The sequence below is a fragment of the Myxocyprinus asiaticus genome, chromosome 28 (genome assembly GCF_019703515.2).
Source record: "Myxocyprinus asiaticus isolate MX2 ecotype Aquarium Trade chromosome 28, UBuf_Myxa_2, whole genome shotgun sequence".
Lineage (NCBI taxonomy): Eukaryota > Metazoa > Chordata > Actinopteri > Cypriniformes > Catostomidae > Myxocyprinus > Myxocyprinus asiaticus.
This window is the reverse complement of record NC_059371.1, coordinates 36,171,851-36,187,100: the sequence shown is the minus strand read 5'-3', so window position 1 is coordinate 36,187,100 and position 15,250 is coordinate 36,171,851. Positions and strand designations below refer to the sequence as shown.

The window sequence follows — 15,250 nt, the reverse complement described above, 5'->3', positions numbered from 1 at the left end:
GTGTGTACCTGTCTCTGCAGACATTCAGCCTCTTCTTTCTCCCTCTGTGCTCTCTCCTCCTCTATACGCTTCTCCTCCTCCTCCTCTTGTCTCCTCCATTCTTCTGCCTGCCGCTGGGCCTCCTCCTCTCTCTTTGCTCGCTCCTCTGCCTTTCTGCGTGCCATCTCCTCCCTGCTGCGTCTGTACACATAAAAACACAATGATTTGAAAATGAGTTCAATTCAATAGTTCCATCAATAAAAACTGAATAAATGAGCCGTTGTAAAACAGTCAACATGCTGTGACCGCACACCTTTCTGCCTCTTCCTGTTTTCTCCTCTCCTCTTCTTCTCTCTCTCTTTGATCTCTGGCCTGCCGTCGTTTCTCAGCCAGCAGACGAGATGCTTCTTCAGGATCTGTTGTACCTGCAGAGGGCCGAGCTGATGAAGGACTTCCAGTACCTTCTATACATAGAGGGAGGAACAGAATAAATTATGATTGTTAAATTCAAGCTGAAGTAATGGTGATGAAAGTGATGGTTAATGAGTTATTGAGCATAAATACTGACCTGCAGTGGGTTCAGGTTTAGTTGCAGGGGCCTCTGGTTCAGTTTTAGGAGGGTTGGAATTTGGACCCTGCTCCTCTTTTTTGCCCCCCTCTCCCTCTGGAGCAACTCTCGGGCTCTCTGGTGCCACTCTGTTAGACCTAAGACTGCCAGGCATTAATGAGGGGTTACTAGGAAACAGAGGCATTGATGCGGGAGGAGGTGGAGACCTGGACTTTTTGGGGTTAGGAGTCTTCTGAGGGGGTTTAGTAGTGGAGGTCCTGGGAAAAATTAAAAACAGAATTGTTGAGTGGAAAGTAATTAATCTATTCTCTTATTCTGTCCAATGAAACCCACAGCAAAATTTCGAGGTCACAATTTCCCCTTGATCACTACAGACAGAAAAAAGTACAATTATTTTGCTTTTTATAGCCTATACATTTTCTTCTTTTCCTTCTTGACCATCTTTTCTACATTTATAAATTATAAATAAAATGAATAATAAATAAATACAATTACTAAATTAAAATTAATTTTTGTTTTTATAATTTTTCATCAAAATGTGAAAACGTTCTCTGAAATGACTTTCATTTCTGATGATGTAACCAAGACTGTGTGGGCAGAGAAAACAATATTGACAATTCAAAATCCAATCATGCATTAAAATCAAGTCCCATCCTACATTATTTCCTGCTGAATATTTAGTTTCACACTGAAATGTGTCAAATTCTGGAATGTAACATTATGTTTCTATATAACATTATATTGATATCTGTATATCAAAGGCAATACTGTATGTGCATCTGTGTTCTTGTATACCTGTTGGGAGATGGATTGGTGACCCTGCTGCAATTACTGACAGGTGAAGGAGCTCTCTTAGGTGTGAACGGGGTCAGACTGGGAGTGGGATATGAAAGATTGCTCCATGACTTCCTCACATTGTCCTTATCCTTTCTGTCAACCTGCAAAAAGAAGCACAAAATACGTTTTCATTAGGGATGCACCGAAATTTCAGCCACTGAAATTTTTTTGGCCGAAAATGTCATTTTCGATTTTTGACAGAAAAGGGAAAAAAAAAAAAAAAGGGCAGAAAATCTTGACCAAAATTTTTAACAGAAACCGTTAGTTTAAAATACAGTAACAGAAACACTCACATGGAGAAAAAGCTTTGTTTATGTTGCACATTAAAGTTCATATCCCCACAAGTGAAATGATTGCTCTCTTGGTCATTACCACATTAATAACAAGCATTTTTCAGTGTTCTGGTATTGTGTTATTGTATGTCACGGTCGTTACCATCAAGCTCCAAAATGACATTAAAGAAACATAAAAACACAATTACAGTAGTCCAACATGACTTATGATCAACATGAATTATAATCAAAGTCTCTTGAAGCCATTCAATTGTTTTGTGAATCACAAAGGATGCGTTTAATAAATAAATATACAGTCTGCATTCGCAGCACTCTTCAGTGCATAAGTTCTGGTCTGTCACTGACACACACACACACAGCACATGCTATGATGCGCTGCTTTTTTCAACACTGCGGCTTGCAATATGTGAGCGCTCCACATGAACTCAATCTCAGATGTAGATGCTTGATAGTTCGGTTCACTTAATGCATTGAGAATGGCAACAGAGGAGCATTCCACCTGATGAGAAGCATATTACAACTACTGTGAACTAGCCTACAGACAGAAACGTGAATTTCTTCCTGGAGTGTTCCACCAAAATAAAAGCCAGAGGGTTTTAAAGTTAAGAAATTACAACTGAAATGTTAAGTATAATATAACTATGATTATTATTATTATTAATAATAAAAAACAATAATAATATATTACAAATTACAATATTTAAATCGACTGAGTAATGTGATATCCTTTCACAACTTTTGAAGACAAAAGAGATCCACTAAAGAATCCATTCCACATTTTAGGTTCACATACATTTAGAAAAAGAAAATCAAAATAAATGTGCCAATAGAACTGGAGCCAAAAGAACAATATAAATGTTCACTAAAGATTTTCACCTGGAGCTCCGGCAGCTAATTCCAGTTACATTGTTCAGTCAGTTACAATCAGTCAACATGAACACACCGGCATGCAGAATTATTAGTGAACTGGTGCAAACTTACCTACATCTGTACTTGTAGAGACATTTTCCAAGAACATGTCGTGCAATTTTTTTGTTTGTTTGTTTGTTTAGTTAGTCTTTAAAAAGGAATCAAATCTACTCAAATACTCTTAAGTGTCCATTCACTCATGTGCCATCTGCAGCCATTCACACATCTGCCCAAAGTAAGATGCCTATCACAATTCTTTTGTCGGTATTCTACCCATTAACACGCTGTTATACACCCATCTTTGCAGTAGTATCAGTATCATTAAAAATACAATAATAGGATTATCGGGGCATTTTATGGCCGTGTATTGTGTATTAGCGCATTCCAGGTCTAAAATGTATTTAGCGCATTATCGCATATAGCGCATTATCGCCATGAATGCAAAAGGTAAACTATATAAATTACACATTATCTACTGCATACATGTTACTTTAAATCATTAAGTAGTTAAAACAGCTTCTTTTACTGATCTTGTGTGAATTCTACTCATAGATTGAGGGATGAAGTCATTGATATCACATTTTTAATGTCATATCAGTTGATGTTTTACATGTAGTCTTAAGCATTATCATATGTAATTATCATATGCCTCCCACAGTGGTGTGGCCGATGTCTGAATGTTCATAAACAGTATGTCATTGCTCATCTGTTTCTAACTTCTTTTTGGCTCTGAGCGAAGAACAAAGAAACATTTTGCCTCGAGTGTGCCAGAGCAAGAATCCTGCTTTCCACAATATGACCCCTTTAAACTAAATTAGGGTTATCTACAATAAATGACATCATTTTAGTGTTAGCCCTTAATTGGAGTAAAGTCTGTTGAGGTTCTAGCAGGATCAAGGCAGTGGGTTGGGTACAGCTGGCACCAGCCCTTAAGAGGAAGATTGATGGAGTCTGATACAGGTCAGTGGTTCCAGGGCTTTAAACACAAGTCTCTAATGACACAAGCACCTAACACAATCATACATAAAAAGACTGAAGAATGTGAACCGAACATGGTAAACGAAAAATATTTGTTTTGTGTGATGCAGCATCCAAACCGATAGGTGTCAGTATAAAGTCCAGCACCACTGCTATATCAGCCGCAAATTAATTTCAGACCAGGAATAATTGGGCACAGACACGCAAACTCAAGTTTACAACAACACATGTATAAGCAGGCTTACCAGTATATTCTGAGTGGTCTTTCTGCGAGTGCTGTTGCCTTGAGGAACGTACCCTGCTCTAAGGGGTCTCTCGAGATTAAGGCCAGCTTTGATTGGTCGCTCGGCGCTGTGACACTGGAGGGACTTGAAGGACATCGAGGTCATTGGGTGACAGGAGGCTGAGCGAGGACAAACGGGGATCACTGTACCACGGTCAAGTTTAACCAACCGACCAGTGAGTATTGACAGATAATTAATTTATTCAATATGGAAATGAGGAGCGACAGGGAGGGAGGTGGGAAGAAAAGACAGGTAGGGAAAGGGTGAGTGAGTGAGTGAGTAAATGGAAACAGTGGAAGGAGAAGAAAAAGAGTGTGTATTAGTGTCTACAAACCACTAGAGAGAAATTAGGTAACTCTTGGAACATCACTGATCTGTGAGTCAAAGAAACTGTCAGGCTATGATCGGAATGGCATACTACCATACTACTTGTACTATTTCTGCAGTAGACAACTTCCATTTCCAATGTGACAAATGAAAAGGAAGCAATATCACAATTTTTTAAATACAAACAGTACTGTGCAAAAGTTTTAGGCACTTGTGAAAAATGTTGCATAGTGAGGATGTCTTCAAAAATAATGCCATAAATAGTTTTCATTTATCAATTAACATCATACAAAGTCCAGTAAACATAAAAAAGCTAAATCAATATTTGGTGTGACCACCTTTGCCTTTAAAACAGCCCCAATTTCTCCTAGGTACACCTGGACACAGTTTTTCTTGGTTGTTGGCAGATAGGATGTTCCAAGCTTCTTGGAGAATTCGCCACAGTTCTTCTATCTATTTAATCTGTCTCAATTGCTTCTGTCTCTTTATGTAATCTCAGACTAACTGATGTTCAGTGGGGGGCTCTGTGGGGGCAATGCCATCTCTTGCAGAGCGCCCTGTTCTTCTGTTCTAATCTTTTTTATTTGCAAAAGTAATGTTTGGGAGTCTAAAATGTATTTTTCCTATTGACACACTAAAGCTGAAGATAAATAAATAACCATCTTAAGACAAATGTTTTTGTGAAACATCTTATGTGCCCAAGACTTTTGCCCAGTACTGTATGTATATATATATATATATATATAAACTGATGACTTGGACCAAATAATAAAGCAGCCAATAAGTGCCCAGCATATACATGGGAACTCCTTCAATACTGTTTAAAAAGCATCCCAGGGTGATGTCTTTGCATGTGTGTACATGTCTGCAAATTCTAGGCAAAGGGTGACTACTTTGAAGATGATAAAATATAACATAGTTTTGATTTATTTTGGATTATGTTTAGTCACAACATAATTTCCATAGTTCCATTTATGTTATTCCATAGTTTTGATGACTTTACTATTATTCTAAAACGTGAAAAAAAATTAAGAATGAGTAAGTGTTTCAAAACTTTTGACCGGTAGTGTATATACACACACAGTTGAAGTCAGAAGTTTACATACACCTTAGCCAAATACACTTAAACTCAGTTTTTCACAATTCCTGACATTTAATCATAAAAACATTCCCTGTCTTAGGTCAGTTAGGATCACTACTTTATTTTAAGAATGTGAAATGTCAGAATAATAGTAGAGGGAATTATTTATTTCAACTTTAATTTCTTTCATCACATTCCCAGTGGGTCAGAAGTTTACATACACTTTGTTAGTATTTGGTAGCATTGCCTTTAAATTGTTTAACTTGGGTCAAACTTTTTGGGTAGCCTTCCACAAGCTTCTCACAATAAGTTGCTGGAAATTTGGCCCATTCCTCCAGACAGAACTGGTGTAACTGTGTCAGGTTTGAAGGCCTCCTTGCTTGCTCACGCTTTTTCAGTTCTGCCCAAAAATTTTCTATTGGATTGAAGTCAAGGCTTTGTTATGGCCACTCCAATACCTTGAGTTTGTTGTCCTTTAGCCATTTTGCCACAACTTTGGAGGTATGTTTGGGGTCACTGTCCATTTGGAAGACCCATCTGCAACCAAGCTTTAACTTCCTGGCTGATGTCTTGAGATGCTGCTTCAATATATCCACATAATTTTCCTTCCTCAAGATGCCATATATTTTGTGAAGTGCACCAGTCCCTCCTGCAGCAAAGCACCCCCACAACATGATGCTGTCACCCCATGCTTCACAGTCAGGATGGTGTTCTTCGGCTCGCAAGCCTCACCCTTTTTCCTTCAAACATAAGGATGGTCATCATGGCCAAACAGTTAAATTTTTGTTCATCATTTCTCCAAAAAGTAAGATCTTTGTCCCCATGTGCACTTGCAAACTGTAGTCTGGCTTTGAAGCAGTGGCTTCTTCCTTGCTGAGCAGCCTTTCAGGCTAAGTCAATATAGGACTTGTTTTACTGTGGATATAGATACCTGTCTACCTGTTTCCTCCAGCATCTTCACAAGGTCCTTTGATGTTGTTCAGGGATTGATTTGCACTTTTCGCACCAAACTACGTTCATCTCTAGGAGACAAAATGCATCTCCTTCCTGAGCGGTATGATGGCTGAATGGTCCCATGGTGTTTATACTTGCATACTATTGTTTGTACAGATGAACGTGGTACATTCAGGCATTTGGAAATTGCTCCCAAGGATGAACCAGACTTGTGGAGGTCCACAATTTTTTTTTCTGAGGTCTAGGCTGATTTCTTTTGATTTTCCCATGATGTCAAGCAAAGAGGCACTGAGTTTGAAGGTAGACCTTAAAATACCTCTACAGGGTACACCTTCAATTGACTCCAATTAGCCTATCAGAAGCTAAATTAGGCTTGACATAATTTTCTGGAATTTTCCAAGCTGCTTAAAAGCACAGTTAACTTAGCGTATATAAACTTCTGACCCACTGGAATTGTGATATAGCCAATTAAATGTGAAACAATCTTTCTGTAAACAATTGTTGGAAAAATGACTTGTCATGCACAAAGTAGATGTCCTAAACGACTTGCCAAAACTATAGTTTGCTAATATGAAATCTGTGGAGTGGTTTAAAAAAAAAAATAAAAAAAAATAAAAAAAAGAGTTTTAATGACTTCAACCTAAGTGTATGTAAACTTCTGACTTCAACTGTATATAAACTCAGCAAAAAAAGAAACGTCCTCTCACTTTCAACTGCTTTTATTGTCAGCAAACTTAACATGTGTAAATATTTGTATAAACATAAAAAGATTCAACAACTACACTGAACAAGTTTCACAGACATGTGACTAACAGAAATGTAATAATGTGTCCCTGAACAAAGGGGGATCAAAATCAAACACAACAGTCAGTCAGTATCTGGTGTGGCCACCAGCTGCATTAAGTACTGCAGTGCATTGCCTCATGGACTGCACCAGATTTGCCAGTTCTTGCTGTGAGATGTTACCCCACTCTTCCACCAAGGAACTTGCAAGTTTGCCATAGCCTCACCCTGCGATCCAACAGGTCCCAGACGTGCTCAATGGGATTGAGATCCGGGCTCTTCGCTGGCCATGGCAGAACACAGACATTCCTATTTTGCAGGAAATCACACACAGAACGAGCAGTATGGCTGGTGGCATTGTCATGCTGGAGGGTCAAGTCAGGATGATCCCGCAGGAAGGGTACCACATAAGGGAGGAGGATGTCTTCCCTGTAAATCACAGCATTGAGATTGCCTGCAATGACAACAAGCTCAGTCCGATGATGCTGTGACACAGACCATGACGGACCCTCCACCTCCAAATCGATCCCGCTCCAGAGTCCGACCATCACCCCTAATGAGACAAAACCGTGACTCGTCAGTGAAGAGCCCTTTTTGCCAGTCCTGTCTGGTCCAACGAAGGTGGGTTTGTACCCATAGGTGACGTTGTTGCCGGTGATGTCTGGTAAGGACCTGCCTTACAACAGGCCTACAAGTCCTCAGTCCAGCTTCTCTCAGCCTATTGCAGACAGTCTGAGCACTGATGGAGGGTTTGTGCGTTCCTGGTGTAACCCAGGCAGTTGTTGCTGCCATCCTGTACCTGTCCCGCAGGTGTGATATTCGGATGTACCGATCCTGTGCAGGTGTTGTTACACGTGGTCTGCCACTGCAAGGATGATCAGTTGTCCTTCCTGACTCCCTGTAGTGCTGTCTTAGGCATTTCACAGTACGGACATTGCAATTTATTGCCCTGGCCACATCTGCAGTCCTCATGCCTCCATGCAGCATGCCTAAGGCACGTTCACCCTAGTTTTTATAACTGTGACCTTAATTGCCTACCGTCTGTAAGCTGTTAGTGTCTTAACGACCGGTCCACAGGTGCATGTTCATTAATTGTTTATGGTTGGAAAACATTGTTTAAACCCTTTACAATAAAGATCTGTAAATTTATTTGGATTTTTACAAAATTATCTTTAAAATACAGTGTCCTGTAAAAGGGACGTTTCTTTTTTTGCTGAGTTACTACATATATATATATATATATATATATCTGTATATACAAAATGTTTAATGTTTACTTTACTACTGCATAATTTCTCACATTTTTTTCAATATGCAGTATAGAGTACATTCTGTGAAGTATGTAGCATTCCATTCTGAACAAATCCTAAGATACGTGTGGAACTGGAAAGTTGTGTGCATTCACTTTAATTTAAATCATAAAATTTCAGTCAGTGATGATTCAGTTCCCCATTTTTAAAGCCTTAAATCAAATGAATTAGGTTTACTACCATAAAATCTAATGAGAAAAAAATGCCCAAAGCACCAATTAGTAAGAAACACACATACAGTATACATCACACACGCACAAGCCATTTGAGATAAGTTCTGGCTCCATTTGCACAAACACATCAATTTAAGATTAAGTGGGCAGTAACCAAGTTGCAGAAAGAAATCCTTCTGAAAGAGGTGTTTCGTTTGAGAGCAGAAACGGCTCTCACAGTTCAGCAATACACTCATTCCTGTCTTTTCCTGCTCTTTCTTTTAGTACTTGTTTGCTTGTATATGAATCCACCACAGAGTCACAGATCACATCAGAGCTAAGATTTTCAGCAGACAGTTCTCATGTTACGGTACACCATTACTTAAAAATAGCTTGTTACGGGACTAGCTATTTGAATTACTTGAAAAACAACTGAGCTAGTGAAAGAAATAATTAGGCTCGTAGCGTGGCTACATTTAGTTAGTCCCTCCCAGCACTGCTCAGGTCTGTGTCTGTAATTTTTACTAGTAGTAGTAATATGGGAAGTATTGCTATATTCTGTTGAGGCATAATACAGCACTTTAACCTTACTCATCTCATATGACAGCAGAATTCAGGGCTGTGTACTTGTATAAGTTGTCTTGTTGTGTTTGTGTTCTACCTGCATCTCCAGACAAAGACATGGCGCTGCGACTCCTGGCCAGAAAGGAGTGTGTTGGTGTCTGTAGTCGACAGACTACAGTATTCTCCCATGGGGTCAGAGGCATTCGACGCATACCTGGACAGGCACAAACACACACATTTAATTTTTATTTACGGTCTCTTATATTCTGTCTTAAAAAAAAAAAAAAAAAAAAAACATAATAATATTTCAGATCAGCGAACATAAATGCTAAGCAAATAGCTTCAACATGCTACCAGTGAACAGTCACATCCCAAATGCATTCACCAACTTCAAACCCTCTATTTGCCCAGAGTGAGTTAACCCACTGACATCAGCTGGTGACTGTAAGGCAGGCATTAAGGCTTTGTTTTTGTTTAGTGAAATCAACTAATCAAGGAAAAACATGGTTAGTTAACAGCATTAGTCACAAAAAGGTTGCCACCTGCTGTAGGAATAAAAAAAAATGCAAAATCAAATTGCAAAGATGATGACAGCAGTTAGGGATGCATGATATATTGGTGACCATTTCACTATCAACCAGCACTTTTTTAAATTATCATCACTGGTCATTAGCAGAAGCAGATCATTTCAAGGCTTAATTTTTTTACAACTCAAACAGTAAACCCTTTATCTATGCCACATTTGTTAAGTTTTAAACAGTTATACATCTTTTCTACTGCATATTAAAAGATTTTGATGGCTGATTTCACTCAAAACAATTCTAAATTGGAGCTATTTATAAGATAGGCCAACATATCAGTTATTGACCATAAGATTCAAACAATTAAGGCAAAATTATCTACATCAGTGCATCCTTATTAGGAATGTCTACAGCCAAATGACAGCACAGTTTCCCAATATGAAGCATGCACTCAAGCACACACAGCATAACTAGAGACTATCTCACTATTTTGGTGGATAATGGGATATCTGCAAACTCACTTAAACCATTTCAAATGAACACTGCACAAATACACAATACACTATTACACACCACATTTGTAACTGGGTCATTGACAAATAAGGTTATCAGAGGTGATAAAATCTAGTTTAAAACACACTTCAAATTTGTTGGAATGCAATCTTTGTGTTCATGCTGGTTTCATACATTTTTATAAAAACATTTATAGCATTTTCTACAAAATAAATAATTGTAATGACTTAAAAAATGTCAAGTGGTGTAACCATCAAGTAAAAGGTATTAAAATACTTTTCTTGCACTGTGAATTGACGTGTGTACACAACTTAACTATTAATTTAAAAAAAGTAAAAGATATTCTGAGTCACAAACAAATAAGTTTCCTTAGGGTTACTTCATTTGACCAAACAAAATGTGCCTTTTCATAAAAAGGTCAAAATATCAGTGTTTTATTTTTTTTAAAAACATCACACAGTAATGAGGGTCTAAAAGGGTCCTCTCTGTTTTATTGTTTTTGTCACATCCAGGGTTTTAAATTAACACCTGCCAACCCGCCAAATGTGGGTAGAAATCGTCAGTGGCGACTCCATCACTCTTACTAGCCACTTTGGCAGGTGACGTTTTCAGGGTTTTTCCTGCATTGAAAATTCTGTGAATATCAGGTGACTCCGGCCACTGCCGAAGCAAATTTAATTGTATTCATCTCACATTCAGCACCTTATAAGCACTAAATATGCACATCACTGCGGGGTGAATGAAGCACGCTTTTGTGCGAACCGGCGCAGAGCACATCAGCGTGCTCCAGATATAACATCGTCAGAGCTCTGGGACAGCACAGAGCGAAACTTGCACGATTCAGTCGGGTTTCACTTGATTGTAGTGGCCGGCAGAGACCACAAAACTTATGTGACCCTTTTGAATTCTACTGAGAACATTATAGTATAAAGCACTATGTGGAGGAACTCAAACCTCTCAAACTGCTAGACATCCCCTTCATTATAAACAGCACTGATGACGTAAAGAGGAGACAAATGCACAACATCAGTTTTTAAAATACACATCTTCATATTCATCCTAAAATGTTTTTCTTTCTTTTCTTTTCTTTCTTTTGTTTACTGCAGTAACATTTATTAGTAACAGATATAGATTCATATTAAATATATTATGGTGAATCTATTAGACTTTTTTTATTACAACTCTGAAAGCTGTAGTTAAAAGTTTCTAAATGTGTTTAGGCTATTAGTTTTTGTTTGTTTGTTTATTTAGATGTTTTTTTATTATTATTATTTATTTATTTATTTTTAGAAAAGACTATCTCTACATTAACCTAACCACAGTAATGAGGAGCATCCTGTGGCTATTGCCTTATTATTACAAATGCCACTGTTAAACAATGGTAAACTTTCATATAGGCAAGTACAATTCAGAATGAAGGGGTTTGAACTTCCATTAATTATGGACAAATTATTGACAAAGTTATCCTCCTGTTCTATCCTACTCCTGTTCTAACTGGCCATGTTTGCCTCTAGATATTTTAAAGGTGACTTAAATCATTAGGCCTGTGTCCTGCTAAACTCATATCATTCTCGTTCAAATAAAATGTCCAAACAAATGCAGGCAGTAGTTACAGTCTCCAGTTACCTTGAAATGAGCATCACATCATTGACCCAAATACTGGAATAGAAAGACAGACTGCAGAGTTCTGTGTGTGTAGCACATGTTTGATCCCGGTTGAAACTAATCAACAAAGATTTATGGATGTTTTAAATCCACCTGCTGGTTTGTTTTGAGGGATCTTCTCTCTGGAGATTTGTGTTTTTTTTTTTATCAAGCAAGAGGACGAGAGAGACGTCTGCTTCTGTAAGGCTTGGATCAACAGTACAACACACAAATATTACACAACACACAAATACACATATACACAGAACATACACAAAAACAACAAAAATGTTCAATATCAAAACACAGAGGAGGGGTGGTTTAACTGATGGTCTAATCCCATAAATTCCTGTTAAATTTCACATTAAAATAATCAAGTCCAAACTGTTTGTGAGACACTTATTTCACAATACAAGTCATTATGTGATAGTGTATGGACATCTTGACCCAAAAACAAAAGTACAAAAGAAAGATTTTAAGTAATGAAATAAGTGTATGTTTGCATTTACCTCTATCTGGTGAATTCAGCAGTGTTGCTGAGGACGAGGACAGACGTTTGGAAATGACTGGATCTGTGTGTTTGGACAGATTCATGGTGGACACTGACCGTCTTTCAGCATCTACACATAGACAGACACAACATTCAGCATCAGACGCACAACTCCGGTGCACAAACAAGTGATCAGAATCACCCAGAATCAACCTCTAAACATTGTTGCTAATTCACATGTAAGGGGTTAAAGAATCATAAAGGAGCTCTGAAAGAAATGTTAGCAAAAAAAAAAAGAATTCCAAGGGTCAAAGAGAAGGTGAAATTGGTCATGGTAAACAAAATTATGACTGTTTTTATGCAAGAAACCTTTTTTTTTTTTTTACAAGAAACATTACAAATGAACTTGAGGAAAACAAAAATATAAAAGGCTACAAAAGTGTGTGATACAACCCCTTTAAAACAAAAACTACAGACTGTTACTACAGTACGGACATGTCACTCTATACAAATACTACAAAATAATTACAAGTCAGATCTAACATACTATTGTTCAAGCAGTTCTTTCATGTTTATGTCTCCATGTCAAGTGCTCGTGGTGAAATTTGCAGAAAACTAACTAGTTAAAAGAGCTACGGACTGATGCTATGAGCTCTGGCTAATGCTGCTACTCTGCTGCTCCACACTAAGAGTCATATTCACATTTAGAGCAAAGCTGCTGCTGATGGGCCAAGCTGAAAACACCATGATAGTGCCCCAGCCCAGCTAGATCCAACGGAAAGAGAGCAGACTCATCAAAACCTGGAGAGAGAGAGAGAGAGAGAGAGAGAGAGAGAGAGAGAGAGAGAGGGGCAGGGAAAGACAGAGAGAAGGATGCAGATAAAGAACCACATATACAAAGAGAGAGACATATTGGAGGAGAATATAGAGGGAAACAAAGGTAATGTGCTGTGAGCTCATAGCTCTGAGTCAGCAGATGTATGCAAAGAATTGAGATGCTGTACTGCAAATGTTCTTTTGAATTAGATTCACACTACCACTCTGACATTCACTCACGCAAGCACACACACGTCACAACCAAATGCAAGTGATCAAACAAATAACAGACAGAGGCACACATTAATGAAACAAATATCAGGATTGTAAAGAAAACATGAAATAGCATTCACAATGTACTTAACTTGTGTAAAGGCCTGTTCACATCAAATCCATGACTATTTTGCGAGACGAACTTCCAACGGAAGGTCTAGTCACACAGAGTCCGTAAAATATTAAACTACAGTAGGCAGCGCTGTTGCTGTTCTACAAACCTTCACCCTTCAGCTGCCAATGCTGGAGACAAAAAGCACCTTTTTCCTACTACCCCTGATGCTTTGTGCAAAATATGGGCGTTACTTCCGTTAGGAGGTAAACAAGGTTTAATTGTGTCGTATGTCTATTTATTATTTCGTTGCAGTGTTGGTCATTCATTCATACACCTAGATACGGAAGCACAGACTGATGCAGCTTAATAAGGACAATAACTGGATACCCGTTCATTCTTTATTAGATGGCTGGGAGGCTGATTTAAAGTAGCAGCCTTGGGTTGAAATCATGCCCCTGAGCTCCGTATGGATATCATAACATGTTCCAGCCAAAACGACTTGAACAAAGCATAATACAATACTCAATAAGAACTTGTTTAAACCTGGTCACTCAGATGCATCTCCTGTGACCCCTTGTGTTTGGATTTGGAGGGGTCTCTGATTACTTGACCACATACATCATTCACTCTGTTAGTCTGCGTTGCAGCATAATAAAACGCAAAAATGTTTTGTCAAAAAAAAAAAAAAAAAAAAAAAAAAGCCCATGACTTTCTCCAAAATTCAGCTGAAATTATATCTTCCACCCTGTAACACTGAGCAAAACAAAAAAAAAATTTTGAAGAGAAAAAAAAACAAAAATGTTTGAAGAGAGAAAAAAATGTTTTAGGATGAGAGAAAAAAAAAAACAACATTTAGGAAGAGAGAAAAAAAAATGTTTTTTTGAAGAGAGAAATTATTTTTTTTTGAATTACGAATTTCGATGAACGATTATGAATAAAAAAATAAAAAAAAAACATTCTTTAGAAAAACATGTACTGGCAAATCATTATCACCAGGGACATTTTTAAAGAAAGTGAAGTGTCAATTTTGATTTCATGTTGTCTTTAAAACATGCAAACCAAACTACAGTGAGCCTGTATCAAAACCAGTGCCGTGAGTCGATTAAAATATTTTTAATTTAATTAAATCACAGTTTTTCATAGTTAACAGTGATTAATCGCAGATTTTGAAAGTGCTAAAATTTCACTGTATATACACTTCTCTTGTCAAAATGCATTTATTTTTATCAAAGCTGAAATTATTTTAACTGGGAGAACTCCAACAAGCTAGCCTACCACAGTGGTCCCTTTAAGATTGTTAAGACTTGACGTGCTTCTGTAGTAATTAAATCTGCCTTAAAAAGGCAACAAACTACTTGATTTTTGTTACAAGTTCCATCTGTGTTTGTTTTGTAAGAGGTCCGTTCTCTCACTTGATCGTTTAAATTGATTTGCTGTTTTGTGTGGGTTTGTTGTGTGTGCATCAGTGTAATGTCCCTGGGTGAACACATCGCAAAGGTTCTGCCCAATTTCAGCCAGTGTTCAAACCTCACACAGAGCTGAATAAAATGTCATAATGTGAAAATTGGTAAATGCATTAAACGTGATTAAGAAAAATTAACACGTTAAACATTTTACATTAATCCTGCGTTAATGCATTAATTTTGACAGCTCTACTTAAAACAAACCAATAAAACAAAGACACTATCTTAATGAAGTCACATGACTCTAAAGCCTATACCTAGAAACTCTTTACACTGTATTCAGGTTTTTCATTCTGTGCATGTGTGAGTGTGCGAGTATGTGTTTACCACTGTTGTGTGAGGTGCTAGCAGAAAGTGTTCCACCCCAGCTCCAGCGGTTTGATTTTGGCCTGGCTCTCTGACTCCTCTCCATGGTCCTTCTGATAACGGCTTCATACCGTGCCTGAAAAACACACA

The 15,250-nt window shown here is 37.9% G+C and overlaps 1 protein-coding gene across 6 annotated transcripts in view; it reads right to left on the bottom strand.

The window, feature by feature from the left end:
- The window catches only part of map7b (microtubule-associated protein 7b), a 50,113-nt gene that overhangs the window by 7,612 nt on the left and 27,251 nt on the right, over positions 1-15,250 (bottom strand). For 2 of the 6 annotated variants that reach the window (XM_051659542.1, XM_051659546.1), the window contains exons 5-13: positions 15,122-15,236; positions 12,890-12,988; positions 12,207-12,317; positions 9,117-9,233; positions 3,810-3,991; positions 1,343-1,485; positions 548-804; positions 293-443; positions 9-180 (exon numbers count right to left, since the gene is read on the bottom strand). In XM_051659542.1, coding sequence (XP_051515502.1) covers positions 9-180; positions 293-443; positions 548-804; positions 1,343-1,485; positions 3,810-3,991; positions 9,117-9,233; positions 12,207-12,317; positions 12,890-12,988; positions 15,122-15,236 — 1,347 coding nt within the window. The remainder of the gene's footprint in view (positions 1-8; positions 181-292; positions 444-547; positions 805-1,342; positions 1,486-3,809; positions 3,992-9,116; positions 9,234-12,206; positions 12,318-12,889; positions 12,989-15,121; positions 15,237-15,250) is intronic. The other 4 variants (XM_051659543.1, XM_051659544.1, XM_051659545.1 and 1 more) reach the window with 4 other exon arrangements.